Raw genomic sequence first — 22,241 nt, 5'->3', positions numbered from 1 at the left:
AACTAAGTTTTACTCAGAGTAGACCCACTGAAATATTGAACATGACTATGTCAGGTCCATTTATTTCAATGGGTTTACTCTGAGTAAAGCTAAGGGCTCAGCCACACACCTTTTGTCTTGCACTTTCTAGGTGCAGGTCTTGAGCGCTTTAAAGAGTGGATCTGTGCCTAGAAACACAACACAAAAAAGAAGCCTGGACAAGTCCTTCATTGAATACCACCCTATGTACTCAACTGTGAGCCACAATTGATGTATATGAACAGTAAGGCCTGACTCCCATTTCAGCTAAAAGCGGCTTTGTTTCAAATCCCTTGGATGGAGGCAGAGGTGGCACCTGCAACATACATGGAACCCTTCGGGATTAAAGGCAATGCTATAGCTGTTGACCACATCTAAGTGGGACTGATACTGGACAATCTGGAGCTTGGTTGCCAATTAAAATACTGTACCCACTTCTCTTCTTTGTCTCCCATTCAGGCTCTTGGTTTAGAGCAGTAGCTGCACATCTAAGCATTAGTTACGAGCATTAGGAGAGATGCTTTCTTGCTTATTCCTGAGGAGCACCAGAGATGCATTCCCCACAATGTGTTGCTGCCACAAACCAGCTAAGAAAAAGTGTGAATGAATCTCCCCTCAAAAGGAAGTGTGTTATGTGCAGGTCAGAAATTATTTTTCAGTGCAGTATCATAGTGATTAATTCTGAAGTGCAGGTATTCTAAGACGAGAGAGAGAGAGAGAGAGAGGGAGAGTCTTTTGACAAAGAAAGACATTATGGCTTCAATATCAAGACAGCTTTTTCTTACCCCCTTCTGCTTTGTTTAACATTCACTCACTATTCTGTAGCATTAGGATTGGTCAAGGGACTTTGCCATTTTTTTCAAAATAAAACAGGCAGTTTAACCCTTAGCTACGCAGGCTGATGCCAACAATTGCTTCTTCTGTTTAACTGATTTGGTGGAGTCTCCTGCCCCACCCCTGCCTGATAATAGCCTATTTATTTGACATGAAGCGGATTGACAAATAGCACCCCAGGAGATTAGTGCTGTGGAATAAGCGGCTGTGCTTTGTCCAGAGGTGTACCTAGGGGTTGGTGAAACTGGCCCATGCCAGGAGCGCAGGCCTGCCTCCCCCTACAAAAATCACCTATCAGACTATGGAATGTATGACTTAAATATGTGTGGTGATGCGCCGCTGCTGTCACAGCAAGATCAAACGCAGAAGCTTCCCATCCTTCTCGCATCATGGCACAAAGGCAAGCAGGAAAGTTATTTTCTTCAGGAGGGGGGCACTGAAACAGCTGCTTGCCAGGGGCATGAGGGATCCTAGGGACACCTCTAGTTTCATCCCTGCCACTGTAGCCCAGTATTTCATACTCTGAGTTCTAGTAGGTTACTAGGATGTTTCTGGCTACAGTTCTCTGGAACTGAATCTGGGATCTTCTCCATGCAAAGTGTGTGCTGCAACACAGAGCTATAGACCTTCCTGTGAAGTGGTAGCAACAGCTAAAATGCCCAGTGACTGATGCTGGCCTTGCATCTAATGACTTGTTCTGTTCATTCAATGAATAGGAATTTTCTATTACAACTATTGTTCAAATATATTGACATTGCTTAATGCACGAGCCACAGTGTTTTCCTTCTCTAAATGTTTACTAGACTTTACAAAGGCTATCTCCTTACTCTCACCCCAATTTCCTGCAAAATGTTTTTCATTATTCAAACATACCTAGCAAAAATAATAATAAAATGCTCTTGCTCTGCAGATTAAAGAAAAAACCCTGACCAATCTGGACCTTTGGCCTGTCTATACCCCTGGTTAAATACTGTCCATGCTCTCTGCTTCCTTGATCACATGAATTGTCACAATGGTTTCCTGGATCATAGTGCAGTGGGCTTACACTTATACATTTTTCATATTTTTATATCTATTCTCATACTGGGTTCTTGTGAATAGGTAAGGGATTGACTTATGGATACTGAGTGCCCTCTAGTGCTACCAAAGCAGCAGTACTCCAAAACTTTGGTCCAATCCTGGCTGCAGGATATAGGCTACAAAGGTAAGACTCTACTCTGGACCCTTCAGTTAAGCCATTTCCAAGGCAAACCAATCTGCCTAACATAAAAACTCCATAATATACAGTAGAGTTAAACCAAAAACAAACCCCCTTCATATAGGCCATGGGTATTTGGGGGTTCAAATTCCAGGTGAGCACCATGTCCTTACCTGACATTTTTAGGCAAGCCACACTTTGTCAAGCTCACTTATCTGATTTATAAAATAGTTGCAGCTTGCCAACTCTACCACAGTATTTGTTGTGAGAAGGCATAAGGAAATGCCACTGCTCATCCTGATTCTGATACTGCACATATGGTAGGTGATGAAACGAACTGTTTCTAGACTTGGGACCTCTTCTAGTAACTAATTGGGAAGGACAAATTCTAGCTAGGAAGCTATGTTAGTTGTTACAGGAAACACAGCAGAGTGCCTTGGGGCACCTTAAAGACTAGCAGGTTTATTTTATTGTTTCAGCTAAAGTGTGTCCTGGCATAAGCCACAATAAATGGGCTAGTCTCCATGGAGCTACAAGAGTCTTTGTTGATTAAATCATAAAAGGCATAGTATATCATGGGACAAGTGGAGCTGGAAAGAGACAAAAGGACATCAGTCTAGAAATCCTCAAGGATGATGCTCTTAAGAATGCTTCTGATGTAATTATAAGGCATGAGGCACATAGGAGCATCAATACTAATAATACCTTTATTGTCAATGTACAAGCTGTGTACAATTAAATTAAACAACAAAGGTTAGATTTCTGTACTTCACTGACACAGCTGTTAAACAATCAGAGGGGTGAGTTTGGTAGCCCAACACAGAGACTTCTGGACTCCAGATGGAATTGAATGACCAAGATTGGTTAGTCTCCTTTATTTTTATTTTCTTTTACTATTAGTATTCAGACTAGGTGAGGAGCATACAGTCCCAAATGAACATAATATCCATCTACAACAGGGAAGTTCTTTCTTTCTTTCTTTCTTTCTTTCTTTCTTTCTTTCTTTCTTTCCTTCTTTCCTTCCTTCCTTCCTTCCTTCCTTCCTTCCTTCCTTCCTTCCTTCCTAGACCTGCCTACCTTTTGGGCCCACCAAAATGTGATTGTCCACTCTTCTTTTTTAAAATGGGATTCAGGCGACAGGGAACTAGAGGATTAGTACAGAATTGGCAAAAGTAGAAATAATAAGACAAACTCCCTACACTCTTGTCTTGTGAGGGGGAATAAAAGCCACTGGCAGGGACTGCCGTTCCCAGAGTGGAACAAGGATATTCCTGCTTCCCTTGCTGAGTCTGTGAGGCTCTGTTTTGCCATCTAGGCCGAAGGGAACTCCGATGGGGATTCAGGGAGGGGGAGCTCCAGGAAATGAGAAGCTCTTGGGCAAGATCTTTTCTTCTGGTGCCAGGAACTTGCTCACTGCGTTGCAAGCCACACACAAGCTTCTCCAAGGAGGAGAGAGATCGGACCATGCATGGAACACAGCCATGCAGCTTCCAGCTATGAATTGCAACATCCCCTGCCCCTAGGGAGAAAGGTCTGGCTTGGATTCACTGCCTCGCCCTACTCTGTCCCAGCTTGGAAGAATCTCCCTGTCATGCACGACCCTCCAGAAAACAGCTTACTGTATCAGTCATAATCTCACTGTCTTAGAGGGATCACAGTCATCGGTGCAGCTCAGAGCTGTTCCGTTGAGTGAGCAGACGCGAGGACGGGTTAGAGATGGTGGACCAGAACGGTAGAGATTGCCAATAAATCCCAGCGATAGGGCAGGTCACATCCATTCCTGTCATTCTGTGCTGCTCTACAAGTTTGGGGTGGGGCTATTGTTTACAGTCCTTCGGGGAAATTATTTGTTTTAAAGCTGGCTTCCCTTTGGTTCCCAGTCAATCTTTCCAGCTGAAATGCTTTTCAAATTTGTTCTGGTGGGGGTTTCTCACCCTTGTTGTGCTATTTGTTTGCTCGGTCTTAGGAGGCCGTGCCTTGTGAGCTTGTGAACTGATCTCTCCAGAGATACGATAGGGCCCCGGCTAATATTGCCAATGTGTTTTTTATTTAAAGGCAGAACCAAACAATCCCACGTTGAGCTATTTAAAAAAAAGAAAAGGGGGAGGGGGAAATCTTGTGGTGCATTATGGAAACAAATTGTAGAGAGAGACATCACAAGCCAGAGTCAAGCAAATTGTGGGCAAGCAGTGTCCTTGTGCTCTATACAGCAACTCCCGTGGTCACCCCCCTCCTTCCAGAGAAACTCAAGTGCAATGGTACCTTGGGTTACAGACACTTCAGGTTACATACGCTTCAGGTTACAGACTCCGCTAACCCATAAATAGTACCTCGGGTTAAGAACTTTGCTTCAGGATGAGAACAGAAATCGTGCTGTGACGGCGCGGCGGCAGCAGGAGGCCCCATTAGCTAAAGTGGTGCTTCAGGTTAAGAACAGTTTCAGGTTAAGAACAGACCTCCGGAACGAATTAAGTACTTAATGCGAGGTACCACTGTACAGAGTTTCAGTACATGAAAGAAAGGGCTGCAGCTCAGACACAGACCACATGCCATTCAGGCAGAACGCTCCAGGTTCAAACCTCAGCATCTCCAGGTAGGACTGGGAAAGGCTCTTCTCTGAAACCCTGAAGAACTGGAGTTGGTCATCACAGACAGTATACTGAGTTAGATGCAGCCGTAATCTGATGCTCCAAAGCTCCTATGTCCCTCAACAACAGGGGTAGTCTACACCAGCTGTTTTATTTTGCAAATTTCTCAGAAACAACTGGGGTAGATAGCATCACATCTTCAAAACTATCTCCTCTTGTAGATTTCTTTTTTTAAAAAAAAAGGAAGGAAAATGAGGGCACAACTAGATGAGATGGTGGGATATCTATGATCAGATTTCCCACATTAAAAAATGCTAATGTTAAAGGCAGCTGTGCATGCCTCTGAATGGGATTAGGAAGGGGGTGAAAAAATCTTTTTGCTCATGCTGTTTTCCTGGCCGAAGTGGCCCCTTCTCAAGGCTTAGCCTCCCCCTTAGTCTACAGTGTGCCCAAGAAACTATTCTGCCCCTCATTAACACCCACAGAGCAATCCTGCTGTCCTGTTCAAGCCTGATATGGAGGGAGATCCACTTCCCCTAAAAGGCTTCTCATGAGATTCGGACAAAGAAGGTAGACACTACCAGTAGTGGCCAGCACAGCAGAACAGGCCAACCTGGCTTCTCAGCACTGCACAGAACATTCACAGCTCTACTGGGAGATGCATAGTGGGAGTCTTCATTCCTAGTAACCCCACAGTTGGATTGATTCCTTTGCACATCCTCACTGATGGTGCCTACCCTATACATCAGGGGTGGCCAACTCACAGGAGACTGCGAACTACTTTCAAAAATAAAATCTGGCAGTGATCTACCCCCATTTTTTAGGGGTTCAGGTCAAAGTTGTTTTTAAGGAGGCGAGATGACACGTTATTTAGGTGGTCAGGGACTTTTTGGCAGCTCTTCTGAGGGAGGGAGGAACAGAAGCAGCCACTAACATTACGATCGCTGGCCAGATAACAGCCTCCATTTCTAAACACTGGCTTGCCTGCTGCAACAATAGAGGCCGGCACAGGGAAAGGGGCTGGGGCCGGAAGGAGGCCGGCGATCGATCATGATCTACCAAATCCTCACAGGGATCGACCAGTAGATCGCGATCAACGTGTTGGACATCCCTGCTATACATAAATGGTAATAAATGGTGGACTCTCTGACCACAGAAGGACCATATACAGTGGAACCTTGGTTCTCGAACTTAATCCATTTCAGAAGTCCATTCAAATCCTGAAATGTTCGAAAACCAAAGCGTGGCTCTGATTGGTGCAGGTGCCCCAGAAACAATTACTGGTAACAGTAATGACAATATATGCCATTCTACACAATGTCTGGGAATCTAAGTGTCATGTCTTGCATAAGCTAACGGGTGTTTCAGAGTTGAGACCTTGGAGGAATATGATAATTAAGGATGTAATAAGGCCTCGTCTTCTGTTCCACCCTAAATCCATCACATGTAGCACTTTTTCCACTCCACTACAGTTTGCCTTCTGCCAAAAACTATGTTACTTGTCTCACTGTTCACTGTGGCAAAATAATGTAACTTACACAATTTACAAAAAATAATTATGCCAATGATGTAAATTACGTTGTAATTATGTTAGTTTACCACACTCCAGTGCAAAGGAAACAGAATGAGAATGGGGTGGGGAAGGTTTGACATAATTAATTACATATCATTTGTAAATTGAAAGCAACAACAGTGAATACTGATCATATTTGTGGGGTTGATTTCTGTTCCAGGCATGGGGTAAATGAGCAAACATCAGTAATTTTAATCCTGCATCTGTTTTCATCAATATTCTCCAACATCCCTAATAACAACAGAGCTGCAGCTGAGGGAAAAGAGACGTGGTAATCTATTTCTGGGTTCCTTGAAGTGCTGCATGTTAAAGCACAAAGTGTTGCTTATGACCCCATAAAGTTCCACTTCCCCTTTTCTGTTTATATTTCTGCTAGAAGTAAACATGTTTTTTATTTTATTTCATTCCTTCTCTTAATTGTCAGTTGATCATAGGCTGAGTTAGGAATTTCAGGAGATGGCAATCCCCCACCACTATCTTGCTAGGCATTTCAATATTTGCATTCCCTGCCATGGAAAAAAATCACAAAGCCCAGAGTTCACCTTGTCTTGCTCCTGGCGGTTCAGAGCTTCCAGCTTCACCCGGTCAAACTCTGACCTGGCAACTGTGAGTTCGCGTTGTGACTCACTGAGCTTTTCTAAAAGGATATTCTTCTCTGCTTCCTTCTTGGACAAAGCCTGGAGGTAGAAAGGAAACCCTCACATATGTAAACAATATTCATAATGCCCTGGAAATTACATTTTTATTATTTATTATTAGCATTTGTTGGGCACCCCATAACATGAGTCCTAAGGATGGCTCATACAGTGGTACCTCGGGATACATACGCTTCAGGTTACAGACTCCGCTAATCCAGAAATAGTACCTCAGGTTAAGAACTTTGCATCAGGATGAGAACAGAAATCATGCTCCGGCAGCACGGCAGTGGCAAGAGGCCCCATTAGCTAAAGTGGTGCTTCAGGTTAAGAAGAGTTTCAGGTTAAGAACAGACCTCCAGAACGAATTAAGTACTTAACCCGAGGTACCACTGTAAAGGTAAAGGTAAAGGGACCCCTGACCATGAGGTCCAGTCGTGACCGACTCTGGGGTTGCGGCGTTCATCCTGCTTTACTGGCTGAGGGAGCCAGCGTACAGCTTCCAGGTCTTGTGGCCAGCAGGACTAAGCCGCTTCTGGCAAACCAGAGCAGCGCATGGAAATGCCGTTTACCTTCCTGCCAGAGTGGTACCTATTTATCTACTTGCACTTTGACATGCTTTTGAACTGCTAGGTTGGCAGGAGCAGGGACTGAGCAACGGGAGCTAACCCCGTCGCAGGGATTCGAACCGCTGACCTTCTGATCAGCAAGTCCTAGGCTCTGTGGTTTAACCCACAGCGCCACCCGCGTCCCTAAGGATGGCTCATAGCAAGAAATAAAATACATGGGCTCAAGAGGGAAACATATGTGATCCTTTAGGCTCCTGTTCCCAACTCCAACCATTATCCATGCTGGCTGGGCGCAATGGTTACAGCTGTGGCAGCAGTGTTACTGCCTCACGCTAAGCCAAACCATGACTTGAAAACAGGTAGCTTCCTTCTAACTAATGTTACTCTCGCCTCACCTTTTGTTTTTCATTTTCTAGCAGGAGGAGGCTTTCATCCCGGTTCTGCTGCAAAGAGAGGATCTCCTCCATGAACTCCCTTTTTTCAGCTTCATGCTTGGATGCCAGTTCTTCCCTCTCTTGCTGAAGATGATGCACAGCCTCGTCTTTCTGCTCAATCAATGCCAGATGCAGGGCCTCCTGGTGTCAGCAGAGCAGGAAATTATCAGGTAAACTAGTATCCAGGGGTGTTGCAAGAATGGGCTCACGGGGCACAGACCCCCCGAAAACTTTTTTCTAAGTGTACTGAGTGTTTCTGGTAGATAGTGAATTTGGGAGAAATTGAACAGGAACGATCTTGGTTAATTGAGCAGGATATTATGTAATTTTGTGGGAATAAATTATCTAGAGAAGAGAGGGAATTGAATGGGAATTGAATTAATTTGGAGCAGGATTAATTGGGAGAAATGCAGAGGAATGATTTGGGGTGATTGGGGCTAGGATGCAAATTAATGAAATAATTTATCTGGGCTTATTTTGATTGGAAATTTGTTGGCTTTCCTACTGTGACATTTAAATTCTACATTCGCATCTGTACATATATAATAGCATATTCACATGTTATGCAGAGTTGTGTCTGTAGCCTTTTGCCCTGAGTATTTTAAGTACCTAGCAATGCTCCTATTGGTGTTGAACACAAGCAAGTTCCTTGCAACCAAATCCCTATCTCCAGGGCCTGCCTCAGATTTCCAGTCTCAAATATATTCAAAGCAGTTCAAAGAAACCATGACAGAGATTAACAGGACTCCAGTGAAAAGGAAACCACCCAAATGTGGTACATCCTGTAATTAGAATCCAGTTTGAATCATTTAATACACATGTATATTTGACAGGTATAAAGGCCATTCCTATGTAGAAATCACAGCTGCCTATATACAGGTACACAGAGTGCTGCATATAAATGTAAGATAAAGGTAAAGGACCCCTGGATGGTTAAGTCCAGTCAAAGGCAACAACAGGGTGCAGTGCTCATCTCACTTTCAGGCCGAGGGAGCCCGTGTTTGTCTACAGACAGCTTTCCGTGTCATGTGGCCAGCATGACTAAACCGCTTCTGGCACAATGGGACATCATGAAAAGTGCCAGAGTTCACAGAAATGCCGTTTACCATCCCGCCACAGCAGTACCTATTTATCTACTTGCACTAGTGTGCTTTCAAACTGCTAGGTTGGCAGAAGGTGGGAAAGAGCAACGAGAGCTCACTCCATTGTGCGGATTCAAACCGCCGACCTTCCAATTGGCAAGTCCAAGAGGCTCAGTGTTTTAAACCACAGCGCCACCTGCGCCTCCCTTATAAATGTTAAGTATTATTATTAACACATTTCATCATTTCTTCAAGGACCTCAGGGTAGTGTACATGCAGTTTCCCTTCTCTTTATATTCTTACAAGAACCCTTTCAGGTAGTTTAGGCTGAGATACAATGACTAGCGCATTGTCATGGCTGAGGAGAGATTTGAAACCATGTTTCCCTATTCAAGTACCAGCCATTATACTACACCACTGCTCAACACTGTTATTACTAGGAAAAGAGCTACTCCTTATTAACGGGTATTATGAAGGAAGCATTCAAATTTATACCACATGAGTGTTCTTCACAACTCATTCAGTATATGTATACAACTTGTGATGTGCTTGGAAATCAGCTTCTATCATCTCAAGTAGTCTTGATACCACAACAACTCACAGTATAGAGAAGAAAGAACAGTTACACAGTCTCTCTCAGCACCAATGATTGCTAGCTTCACCACCACTACATTATATTATTATTATTATTATTATTATTATTATTATTATTATTAACATTGGCATGTTGGGAGCTGCTAGACAACTAGACTGGAGTGGGCAGACAGCAATCATCAGACAGGTTGACAGAGAACTTTAATCTACTTGAATTGTACATACCTAAATATCCAGTATGCACTCAAGTCCCTCCCACAAATTAATAACAGTCTGGAGTCACCCAGAACCCTCTTATTGCTCTAATGACAATGAAAGTGACTTACTATTGAACACTAGAACTGGATTTGGTTAGTGGACATGGCAATTTTCTAGTACCCAGCTTTCACTCATTTCAACCATCACTGACACTGGACTGAAGAATTTGGCTGCATAAGGGTTAGGAGTCTTCAGCACTGACCTTCTCTTTTCTGAGGCGCTCGAGGTCCTCCTCAAAACCCAGCTTCTGGTTCTTTATGACCTGTTGGAACCCTTGTTGCTCCTCAGTTATCTGGAGCTTCAACATCTCTATTTCTCGCCTCAGTGTGGTTTCCCGAAGCTCAAGTTCATGCTGGGCTTTTCCCAATTCCACTAATGAAAGAAAACAAACACCATCCAGGACAGATCCTTGGGCAACTCTTCAGTATAGGCTGTGACAACAAACTGTTTCTTCAACAGAGGGCACAATTCAGCAAGCAGTTCTTTCAGCTTCATTGCTGTCATTTTTTAAGAAAGCGGCTTTAAAAGTCTCTTGCACCCACATTGCTTTTTATAAAATATCATTTTTATAAATTGATTTTTGCACTGATATGTTTTATCACATCTGGATTTATATATGTGGCTTTAACCAAGTTAAACAGGTTTCACAAAAAACAGCCATCACAAAAAGATAGGATAAAACAAGTAAGTCTGGAAACCTGTTCATTGGCTGATTTTGATGCAAAATTATGTTAAATGGTAATTTGAATGTGTGTCACCAATAACCAGTTATATAATAATAATAATAATAATAATAATAAATAATAATAATAATAATAATAATTTATTATTTGTACCCCACCCATCTGGCTGGGTTTCCCCAGGCATGCTGGGAAGTTTCCAACAAAGATTAAGAATACATTAAAATGTCACACATTAAAAACTTCCCTGAACAGGGCTACCTGTATAGTCAGGTATAGTCAGGTATAGTCAGATAACAGGTGAGGTGGTTTTTAAAAAAAAATTATTGGGCACTTTCAGTGGTATCCCAACCACTTAACAATGGCTGTATACATACCATACGTTTAAAGCACATGTCTTCTTCAAAGACTCCTAGGAGCTGTATTTTACCTTTTACAGAGCTATGCTTCCCAACACTCTTAACAAACTAGTTCCCAGAATTATTTGGGGGAAGCCATGTGCTTTCAATGTATGGTTTGTGCACACCTTAATAATTTAAAGGGAAGATTCCATGGAGTTTTGAATCAGACTGAATAATGTGTGTACTATACCTTGAAGAGCCTTTCTGGCAAGCTTGAAGCCTTGGTTCTCTCCTTCTAGTTGTTCCTTGCGAGCTTCCAGTTGTGCTGCCAGTTCTTGTGCCTCAAAAAGGCTGGTTTCCAGGGACTCCTTCTCCACTCTAAAGCACATCAGGAAATAATCAAGGCCAGTCAATTAAGCTGTCAATGCCTGGATTCTACAGGCATCTATTTATCCACTACCCCAGAAAGCTTGTTGGCACCAATGATCCCCATCCACCACAGGTACTCTGCCAGCCCTGCTCATCCACAGGAAGTCCAGAGACCAGGAATTGTGCAACAAATAAAAGGGCACCTGCCTGCAGGTTTACACTTAGTTAGCTTCCTGTGCTTCTCATTTAGCGCAGAAGCACTGAACAGAGGGGCATAGGCAGCTGCTGCCTGGACAGGCCAGAAGGGAAAAGGAAAAATATATATTTGACTGAAACAAAGAGCAAGGCTGAAACCAAGACACTGAGCCTGTTATGAACTATGGTATGGTGTACAAGTGAAGCATATCCACAGGCTTATGCTTTAAAACAGGGGTGAAGCAAGGCTTACCTGGTTTAGGTTGCATGACTTTGCCTCATGCCACCCCTCCCTTAAGTTAATTTGCAAGCCAGTCTTCAGGAGACCACCAGTTGTTTCATAGCCGGTGGGCATTACCTGAGAGCATCTGCCTCCTCTGTTAACAACTTCCTGTGCCTCTCCAGTGCAGTGAGCTCCACAACCACCTGTGCCTTTTCCTTAGCCATGTCTTCCTTCTCCTGTAGCGTACGGAGCAAGGAGTCTGCTTGCGTCTCCATCTCTCGGTGGCTTTGGGCCAGCTGCTCACCTAGAGTTTGCTTCTGGCTGCTCAGCTGGCAAAAAGCAGAGGGAAGTGTGTGAGAGAGTAAGAGCAGGAAATTAAAAGCCTAATTAGGATCCTGGCTCCACAACCCTGTAAACTGGGGTGGTAGAGAGGCTCCTCCAAGTGTTGTTAGACTTCAACTACCATCAGCCCTGGGCAGCATGGAACATAGGAAACCTCCTTCTACTGAGTCAGAACACTGATCCATCAGGCTCAGGACTGCCTACACTGCCTGGCAGAAGCTTTTCAGGATTTCAGAGCGTGTTCTCTCTCCCATACTGACCTGGAGATGCTGGGGCCTGAACCTGAGGTCTTCTGCATGCAACATAGTAGCTGGACCATTGAGCTACAGTCCTTCCGCTCAGTGGTCAAAGACGATGGCTGAGGAGTTGTCATCCAACAATGTATGGAGAACCACCAGCTTTCCATCCCTGATATAAACCACTCCTCTTAAGGGCAATAGTTTGGCAGAGCTGTGCCTCTGTCAGGGACTGGCAGGGTGCTGAGGAGTGCGTGGCAGATGCCACAGGGTCAGAGGCTGCCCCAGGGGAAGGGGACAGCGATTTATGGGGTTTGGTGCCTCCTGTGAGGCAGCACTCAGGGCTGGAGGGAGGGAAGAGTCTGAGCAGAAGGACACTGTGTTTAAAAAACACAGGGGCCGTATTTGAATAGTAGAATGCCTGGCATCTGGTGGGCGGAGCTTTTGTGTTGTGCTCCGGAGTTGGCCCCTCCTTTCAGGTGTCTGACAGGAGGATTGATTTTTTATTTTATTTTAATCACCCCACCCTCCACCACAGAGAGAGGGGAGGGTGTGAAGGACACAGGTCAGGAACTGGGGCTGGAGCAAGGGCAGGAGTGTATGAGAAGTCGCAGGTTGCTTGTGCTCAGACCATCAGATGCCGGTCCTTAAGGTCAGGTGGAGGTGTGGTTATGCTGTTGCTCGACCAGTCCAGCTCAGAACACCAGCCTGGGGAGGGGATGCCAGCTACTGAAGTCAGCAGAAGCGTGTGTGTGTTCTCTGTGCACCTTAGGAGCTACCGTAAGTGTGTGCTTTGTCAATAAAGAATTAAACTACCAGCCATCTGTCCTCCTTGGGCTGCGTGTGCTTAGGACAGCCTCTGAACTCAGTGGTTCTGCTGGACAGGGATCGCTCTTGTGTCAGGGCCAACCTAGTTATTATGAGCAACCATCTGAATCAACAAGTGGCGTTTCTCACTGGAACCTTTCGCATATTATATTCTTATATTTATTTATAAAAGTCTTTTTATATCGGAGTAACAGATCCAAGCACAATAATGCTCGAGCACAAGTTATATCTCTACTGTGATCAGAGCTAAATTGGCAACTGAAATGCAATACTGTATAATCCTTTCAACACATCAAACCTCCGCATTTCCAGCAGATCAAACCTGCCAAACCAATATGTTAGCAATCATTGGGGTTGCGGGGTGGGGAATGCCAAGTGATGCACTCCCGCTTCCCACAACTTTTGCAACCAGGAAAGCAACCGAAGGGCCAAGTTTTTGTAATTCACATAAATTACTCCAAATCTCATGTTTGGCTGCAACAGGAAAGACTTAGTGATCTATCATGCCCCATTTGTCACCTCCCCAGCAGAGTACTCAAGCAGGAAGACAAAAATGATCCCAAGTCCTCTCTTAGTCACATCCTTACTGTATCCTGAGACAATGAAAAGGTACTGTGTTCTGCCCTCTGTTTCATACCTGCATTATTTGGTCCTGAAACTGGATTCTCTCCCTGTGGAGCAAGGCCACTTCCCCTTCCAGTCTCTCCTGCTTCTCTTCTGAGGCCTTGCAGCTCTGCTCCAGCCCCTGCTTCTCTGCCCTCGTGCGCATCAGTTCTTGCTCCAAGTGCGCCAGCTGCTCACGCCAACCGGCTTGCTCTTGTTCCAGCTCCCGCTTCCTATTTGAAAGCCTGCTCTTCTCCTCTTCAAGCTGCACAACAAGAGGAAAGACGGGGGTTTGCAGGCTCTAGAAGGGGTGGGGGTGGGGAGATGATCCAGCAGGAAAACAAAAGGTGGGCTAGCCTTGGCAGAAAGGGAACGAGGATACATCCTTATGGCACTTTCACACACGACCCCTGGATTTATTGTTGAATTTGAATGTGCAATCATTAGCACAGAAGAGGAAATGGGAGGGGCGCCTTCTGTTATTCAAATGTATATTCTGGTCAATTGGGGGGGGTGTTATTTTGCTTTTGCATTTGTGGTAAAAACCAACTTGGGAAAAATCTGATTACGTTTCAAGTGTAAAAACAGAGCAATAGCTACTTTTTTGCCATTTCTCCCCTCCAACACAGAGATTCTAAGGACCAAATTATGGTCTAGCTTGCACATCTCTTGGGACATGGGTAGTGCTGTGGTCTAAACCACTGAACCTCTTGGGCTTGCTGATCCGAAGGTTGGCAGTTCAAATCCCTGCAACAGGGTGAGCTCCTGTTGCTCGGTCCCAGCTCCTGCCAACCTAGCAGTTTGAAAGCACGCCAAAAAGTGCAAGTAGATAAATAGGTATCGCTCTGGCGGGAAGGTAAATGGTGTTTCCGTGCGCTGCTCTGGTTTCGGTGTTCCGTTGCGCCAGAAGCAGCTTAGTCATGCTGGCCACATGACCTGGAAAAACTGTGTGGACAAACGCGGCCTCTAAAGCGAGATGAGCACCGCAACCCCAGAGTCATCTGTGACTGAACTTAACTGTCAGGGGTCCTTTACCTTTACCTTTTTTGCACATCTCTTCAAACTAAACATTGATTTAAAGGAGAACACACAGTGTAGTCGTACACACCACTGATATCATGACTCTTCTCTCCTCCTTCTCCTGCCGCGTTGACAGGAGCTAACCCATGGTCTGGCTTAGTGTTATTTCCAAACCCAGGCTTGTGGCTTATTTCTCTCCAAACAAAGCATGAATTGTAAACGACGTTTGCTCTTGGCTTACAGCTCATGGGTAGAGCTATAAGAAAGCAGTGGTTGCCATTCCAACTTGTGCTTGTCAGAATCAGCGCCATTTCTTTTTCAGTGCAATTATTTGTTTCGCTGACCAGTATTTAACATAAGTAATATAAGTTTACATAAGTATTTATGGAACTTACATTCATTTCAATGTAAAGGAAATGTCAAAACAATGCTTTTTTAAAAAAAGTCATTCATTGCATACCATTTGCAGAGTTAGAAAAGCAACACAACATGAACCAATACTGATCAGACTCACTTGACAGAATTCCATCCTGACCACAAACAAATGTGTGGACTGCATCAATTTCTGCTTCTTTTTCAGTTTTCATCAGAATTTTCCAACACCCCTACTTGTAGTTTGTTTGGGGGAAAGAACTCATGAGTTCAGATATACTCCTAGCAGTGTGCCAACAACAGAAGGAGTGGAGTGGAGCAAAATGCCTGCAGTTTCAGCAGTGTGCACCAGCATTCACCTTTAAACCATAAATTTAGTTTAATTATTGTTTGAGGTGACATGCAAACGAGGCCTAAATGTGACATAAATTGTGTGAGTGCAATTAACACATTTTAGAAAACCTAAACGACAGTCGCGGGGCAGGGGAAGAGGGGCAATCAGCAGTGAGACCACAAGATACGGGAAGGGTTTATCCTTCTCCACTTGTAGTCTAAATGAAAATTGGCTTCCCAAGCTGCTGTTTGAAGAAGGAAGGATGCCTCCCCATTCTCTGCAGTGTGTGTGTGTGTGTCTTCGGTTGCTATTCACAATTTTAAAAATATGCACATTAATTGGATTCAGCCCATTAAAAGCACATCTAGATCAGCGGCGTAGCGTGGGTTGTCAGCACCCGGTGCAAGGCAAGTAATTTGCGCCCCCTAACCCCTAACCTGCCGCCGCTGCCAGCTTCTTCTTGCTGCTGCCTGGTCTGGTCTGGTGTGGTTCTCTCCCGCGCTCAGCGCTGCGCTGGGCGGCCGCTGCACTGTCCTTCCCCCAGATAGTCCCTCTCTCTCTCTCCGCACCGCACGCCTGGCACCCACCCCCTCCACAGTGGGCGGCGACCCAGCGGCTCGGATCGGATTCGCACAGCCAGCACTGCAGTGAGAGAGACAGAGTGAGCCAGGTAGGGGCAGAGAGCTGCGAGTGCGAGCGCGCGCCCCCCCAGATGATGCGCCCGGTGCGGCTGGCACCCCCTGCACCCCCCACGCTACGCCCCTGATCTAGATTGAACCAAACCTCCTACCATCAGTTCTCATTCTGCTCCCTCTGTTTGGGCCTGGTTTCGCTCAAATACTGTACTCCAGGGGACATATTTAAGCACTGTAATCAAAAGGACCTTCTAGTAAAGTAGATCCACGTAAACCAGCTCCGTTTCTGATTCACAGTTTCAACCGTGCAGAAACTTTGGGGGTAATTCTGGACTCCGGATTTTCCTTAGGTTTTCTTTTGCTTCCCTTCCTTACCCGCCCCCGCCCCCTACTTGCACAAATCAATGGTGACAGGAAAGGTTTTGCTTTACTTTCTCCCCAAACTGAGCAGGCGCTTCAACAGGGGCACAGTCTTGAAGGCTACAATAGCAGCGCTTGGGTGAATTTTCCCATGTGCTTGTTGTAGGCAGCTTACAAGCTCCCATTAGGCAGCAATAGCATGCTTGAAGTCTTCCGGAAGTTATAAATGCTGTTGGCATAAGCTGTGGAGTGTGTGAGCACTCTTGAGTCAATCCCCCCCCCCCCCATTTCAGGCCTCACTGCAAGTTACAAGCTCTTGGCGGTTACAAGCCCTGCAGGGATGATGGTGCTCATGAGGCCGAAAGCTTTCTGGCACACCATGGGTTTAAAGAGGCTGACAGGAAAGTGTGCATTTTGGCAGCCAGCGAAACCACTGAGGAGAGCTTCGTTTGCTCTGAGCAAGGGACACTCAGGGACTGACAGGCAAACTGGGATTCAGGGCATGTTCTTCCAGGATATGGCTACCACAGTTTTAGGATAAAAAAAGAGCTTAGACTAGGACTCAGGGCAGTTGTATTTTGTTTTCGAATTTGCATCTGACAGGGCCAAAGAAGATGAGACAACAGAAGTCCATTATTGGATCTTCCATATTTTTACACTTTTGTAGAAAGCGATGGTGGTGTGTGTGTGTTGGACTGGGACCCTGGTACTAAGGGAGGAGAGAATTAGCTCTCTCCAACATATACATGGTTTTCCTGATGATCACCCCCTTCCCCAGTTGCTGTTTGCCCTATTAGGGAAAATGTACAGTATCATACAAAAATGCTATACTAACAGGATAAACAATAGCTTCAGGAAGTTTTCACAGGTCTGTTGGCATTGTGAATGGGGGTGAGAGGGTAACAGAGTCCCAATTCATGATCCATACTCCTCCTCACACCTTGTAGACAGCTGTTTTTTACATTTTACACTAATGAGAGATTCAATTATATTCTCCTTTAGTTTAACTCTCATTCTGTCATAAGACAGAGACAGCACTACTCGAAGGTTCACAGCAGTTTCCTACCATCTTCCAAACACAACCAGAAGTGATAATTTTAAATCTTGGGCTCTGCTAAATCATTTGCAGCATGCTGTTTGTAGCCCTTAAGGTGACTGTTATACCAGGGGTACAATCTGTTATATCACCCTCCACCACAATTAAATCCTCTGCCAGAGGTAGTTGACTCCACTTGCCCAATGGTAGGGCCATCTGTGCCTACATGCTCACATAATCAGCGGCTACAGTCAGCTACACCCTCTGCTACAGCCTGGTTGCCTTCGTTACCTGTAGAATTATGCGGTTGAGGCTGACTTTGTCATGAGCCAGCCCTTCGTTCAGAGCACCCATCTTGGCTAACGAGTCTCTCAGCACAGCGTCTTCCGATTTCATCTTGTGTATGGAGAGCTCAAGGTTAGCATTGGTGGCTTTAACCTGAGGAGGAAATTGAGATACTGAATTTCATCTCCAACTCCAGGCTGCTTCCCCTTCAAGGCATAGCAATGGCACCTCAGATGACAAGCTATGCTTTAGGGAACAGAGATCCATAAACTCATGCCTAATTAACTTTATGGGGTGATCCAGATTTGACGATAGATAGGCAGCCTTTTCCGTGCAAGAAATGGGTCGCTTGTGGAATTTATACATTAAATCAGCTGGACGGCATTTTGGTTGTTGTCTTTTATATTGCTGTTTAAATATCATTTACTGAGTGCTGAATGGCAGCATCTTCAATTGCATCTGTTGGTGTCTATTTGTGGACTGTGTGGCTTGGGTGCTTCAGAATCTCCTAAATGGTTAGATCAAATTAATGGATCTTCTCAGAAAGCTGAATCCACGAATGCTGCTTATAAATGCTTTTTGGACCTTTATAAAGTAGATTTTAGGAACTTGGGAGAGTTGTGGAATAGGTACAGTGGTGCCTCGCAAGACGAAATTAATCCGTTCCGCGAGTCTCTTCATCTTGCGGTTTTTTCGTCTTGCGAAGCACGGCTATTAGCGGCTTAGCGGCTATTAGCGGCTTAGCGGCTATTAACGGCTTAGCGGCTTAGCGGCTATTAACAGCTTAGCGGCTTTAAGAAAAAGGAAACAAACTCGCAAGAACTCACAAGACGTTTCGTCTTGCGAAGCAAGCCCATAGGGAAATTCGTCTTGCGGAACGACTCAAAAAACGGAAAACTCTTTTGTCTTGCGCGTTTTTCGTCTTGCGAGGCATTCGTCTTGCGAGGTACCACTGTAATTAGAATACAGATAGGTAGCCGTGTTGGTCTGCCATAGTCAAAATAAAAAAATCCTTCCAGTAGCACCTTTAAGACCAACTAAGTTAGTTCTTGGTATGAGCTTTCGTGTGCAAGCACACTTCTTCAGATACACCTGAAGAAGTTGTATCTGAAGAAGTGTGCTTGCACACGAAAGCTCATACCAAGAACTAACTTAGTTGGTCTTAAAGGTGCTACTGGAAGGATTTTTTTATTGTAATTAGAATGTGATATAAAACCCAAACAATGGAAAACTGCTTTAGAATCTGTCCTGAAAGTTTCTCTAGATTTGAAATTGAGCCTGAGCCTGCCAAAAAAAAAAAAGTTGTTTCATGAATACTAGTCTTCACAACAGTTGTACAGGAAGACACGGTCCAATCCAGATAGATGCTGGAAGCGTAATGCTAAAAGGGCCTTGTTGAGGCATATGATGTGGGCATGTCCAGTGAGATATATTATTTTTGGTCTGAAGTTGCTGTCCATGTAAATTTTGCATGGGCAAAATATTTGATATTTGCATATGTTCAGGTACTTTTAAACTATATTACTACAGCTTGGGGATTAATAGCTGGAAGACAAAAGTGAATGTTTTAAGCCTTTATGGCCAAGAGACTTATACTTCAAACCTGAAAGAATAAATACCCACTATCCATTATGTAGTGGTCTGAGGACCTCCTCTCTTTTGCCATGTTTGAACATTTTTTTATTATTACTGTGTGTGTTTAAAAATCTATCCTTGAGGTTTTTTCTTTGTTAAATATATCTGTATCTGTATCTGCATATGGCCTGTGCCAAACTTTTTTAAAAGGATCTATTTGTCCATTCCACATTCAATTTAATACCAATTAGTGCCTTTAAAAAAACAACAGAAAACACCCTGAAACTAAAAAAGGGAAGAGGGAATCCTTAGCATTTGTGCATACAAAAGTTAACACTATTTTTCTCTTTAAGATCAAGTCCATTACATAACCAGGCAATATTATGTTAGGAAAATATAGTTTTTCCCCTGAAAGTTCATTCTAGCCAAAGTGTGGGTGGCAAAGAGATCTGCTACTCACTTCAGCAGAGCCAATCTGAGCTGCTAGGGCAGTGTTCACAAGAGTGTTTTACCAAAATAGTTACTCATTCAGGGCCTGCCCTAACACTTTATTGGACCATGGCCTTGGCAGGCACATTATTTCCAAGAAAAGAGATTAAACTTAGCACACAGTTTACTGTTTTCAAATATCAAGTCCTGATGATGTGATGGCATGCAATGGCACCTCACCCACAGTTCTGCTTTCCCCTTAAAACATAAGGGACCGAAGTTGTCAGGAATGAAATCTGGTTCTTCTAGAGCGCTGGACTGTCTCAAACTCAGTAATGCTGCCCTCCTGGCTAAGTCTCTGGGATTCACAGTCAAATGTCAGCACTGGCTATCAAGATACAACAGCTATGATTTTACATTCATTCTCTTTCCCCTTCCTCCATACCAGGCACTAATAGAAGCCCACGTGGAAAGAAAATATTCGGTGACATTTTCCAGAGTAAAAGGGCACTGTGCCTTTCTGCCTGGCATGGCTTTGCAATAAACCAAGCTCCTGAGACTTTTGGCAAGGGCTTTTCCATAAAACCTTGGAACCCAACCATTACAGATCTATGGCCTTAGCCTGGTGGGACAATACTAGCCTCTCCCTCCAGACTCCCTGGTACTAGAAGTGGACAGCGACAGGCTACCAGTTGCACTAAGCTGCTGTTATTACTACTTTGCATGTTGCCCAGGTAACTCTTATTATGGGTGGCTAATAAACTGAATTAACGATGATTAAAAACACATTTCCTGAAAAGTTCAAGGTGGCTAAACAAGAAATATACACAAACAGTAAATGTTTTACAACTTGTGCTTTGTACCTTTGCCTCCCAAGTCTCTGTACTTGCTGCCAGTCAAGTCCTGCTTTTGCACAACCTCTGGACTTAGCCGCTGCCTGTTCCTATCCTTGACTTTGGACAATCCCATACTTTGTTCTTAAGGCTGTCGCCTCTTTTCTTTAATTGGCTTCCTTTCCCATCTGACTACACAAGACTATGTGTGATAAAATCCTTTTATAGCTTTTACAATGCTATACGTAATTACTTCACATATAGAAAACTCAAGATTTTGTTTTCCAAGAAAAGCAAATAGATGCTGGGGGGTTGGGGGATTGGGGGCCATGTCAGCAATAGTTAGTAACATAAAGGGGAGGACAATATCCTCAGTTAGGGCAATAATAATAATAATAATAATAATTTATTATTTGTACCCCACCCATCTGGCAGGAGGAGAGTTATTTGGCATATGGAATGTGCCTACTGGCCACCCTTACTTTGGAAAGTGCTCCGCTCAAGCCTTCCTTCGCACTCTCTAGCATATCCTTCTCCAGCATGGCTTGGTTCAAAGTCTCCTTGACTGTCACCAGCTCTTTCTTCAGGGCAGACATCCTTTCCTCAAGCTGCTCCAGGGATCTTTGCCTGAGGAAGAAGAAAAGGTCTAACTATGCCTTGCACCAGCCAAGCCAGATTACGCTTAACTCATTGTGCCGATACACTTTGGGATGCCAATTAATGTCGTTGGCGTTCAATTTTTGATTTCCATTATTACAGCTATCTTTCATGACCACATCCTTCTTGTTCCCCAACAACTGACACACAGAGGCTCACTGCTTCTGAGGCAGAATACAGCTATCATGGCTTGCAGCGCTGATAATTCACACGAACTACAGCCAACATTATTAGCAAAGGATATCTATCTGCCCAAGTGTGAGAATCTGGAAAAGTCTTTGAAGACCAGCACAGAGAGCAGGATTGCCTTGTGCATCAAAGCACTAGGGACACAGCTGCAGCACCTCACCCCCGCTCCAGCTCCTTCTTTGTTCTCTCCCTTTCCTTAATGACATCCTCCTTCTGTTCTTCCAGGAGTTTTCGCTGTCTCTGCAGCTCTCCATTCATAGTCTTCAGCCGCTCCACCTCCAGATGGGAGGAATCAAGCTGCTGATTCAGGCTTTCCACTGCCATTTCTGCGGCCTCCTTCTCTCTGGGGAGTGAAAAAACAGACAAAATATGAGCAACCTGGGGGTCAAGATAATGCACCCTGAAAACAGGCCCCCGTTTGTCTTGGGGTAGAAATACATGCTCTGCTTCCTCCACCTGCTTTTAGTGACCAACCGCCACTTCTCTTTTGCAAGTAGGTGGGCTTACTTTCTTGCAGAGAAGGGGCAGGCAGGAGGAAGGCAATTAATCCTGCCCCACCAAAGGCCTTGAACAGAAAAAAAGTTTTCCAGAGGCAGGGAACAAAATCATAGAAACATAGTGCAAAGCAAATAAAAGCCATCTATTCAGACCCTCTGCCAAAAGCCAGGGTACTGAATGCTGCAATCCAGACTCAAATATGCTGTAACATGAAATGTATCTGCAGCAAAAATGCCTCTATCAACCTACCTGTCTGCCTGCCTTTCCATCTATCCATCCATTGTATTTGTACACTTCTCATACAACTTAGTGCAGCTTTCCCCAACCAGTTGTAGTCCAATAATATCTGGAGGGCACCAGGTAGGGGAATGCTGATTTAGTGAATCCTTCAAATAATTTAAACAGGGGCAAGGAGGGG

General features: G+C 44.4%; 1 protein-coding gene across 7 annotated transcripts in view; it reads right to left on the bottom strand.

Moving 5' to 3' along the window:
• CROCC2 (ciliary rootlet coiled-coil, rootletin family member 2) overlaps positions 1–22,241 on the bottom strand; it is an 85,516-nt gene that overhangs the window by 35,442 nt on the left and 27,833 nt on the right. For all 7 annotated transcript variants that reach the window (XM_081006098.1, XM_081006093.1, XM_081006092.1 and 4 more), the window contains 9 exons: positions 21,486–21,668; positions 20,962–21,106; positions 17,649–17,795; positions 13,635–13,865; positions 11,727–11,920; positions 11,055–11,182; positions 9,986–10,155; positions 7,811–7,990; positions 6,754–6,888 (listed from right to left, as the gene is read on the bottom strand). In XM_081006098.1, coding sequence (XP_080862224.1) covers positions 6,754–6,888; positions 7,811–7,990; positions 9,986–10,155; positions 11,055–11,182; positions 11,727–11,920; positions 13,635–13,865; positions 17,649–17,795; positions 20,962–21,106; positions 21,486–21,668 — 1,513 coding nt within the window. The remainder of the gene's footprint in view (positions 1–6,753; positions 6,889–7,810; positions 7,991–9,985; positions 10,156–11,054; positions 11,183–11,726; positions 11,921–13,634; positions 13,866–17,648; positions 17,796–20,961; positions 21,107–21,485; positions 21,669–22,241) is intronic.

The sequence above is a fragment of the Podarcis pityusensis genome (assembly GCF_964106645.2).
Source record: "Podarcis pityusensis genome assembly, chromosome: 5".
NCBI lineage: Eukaryota > Metazoa > Chordata > Lepidosauria > Squamata > Lacertidae > Podarcis > Podarcis pityusensis.
The sequence above is the reverse complement of the archived record's forward strand: the minus strand, read 5'-3'. Positions and strand labels throughout refer to the sequence as shown.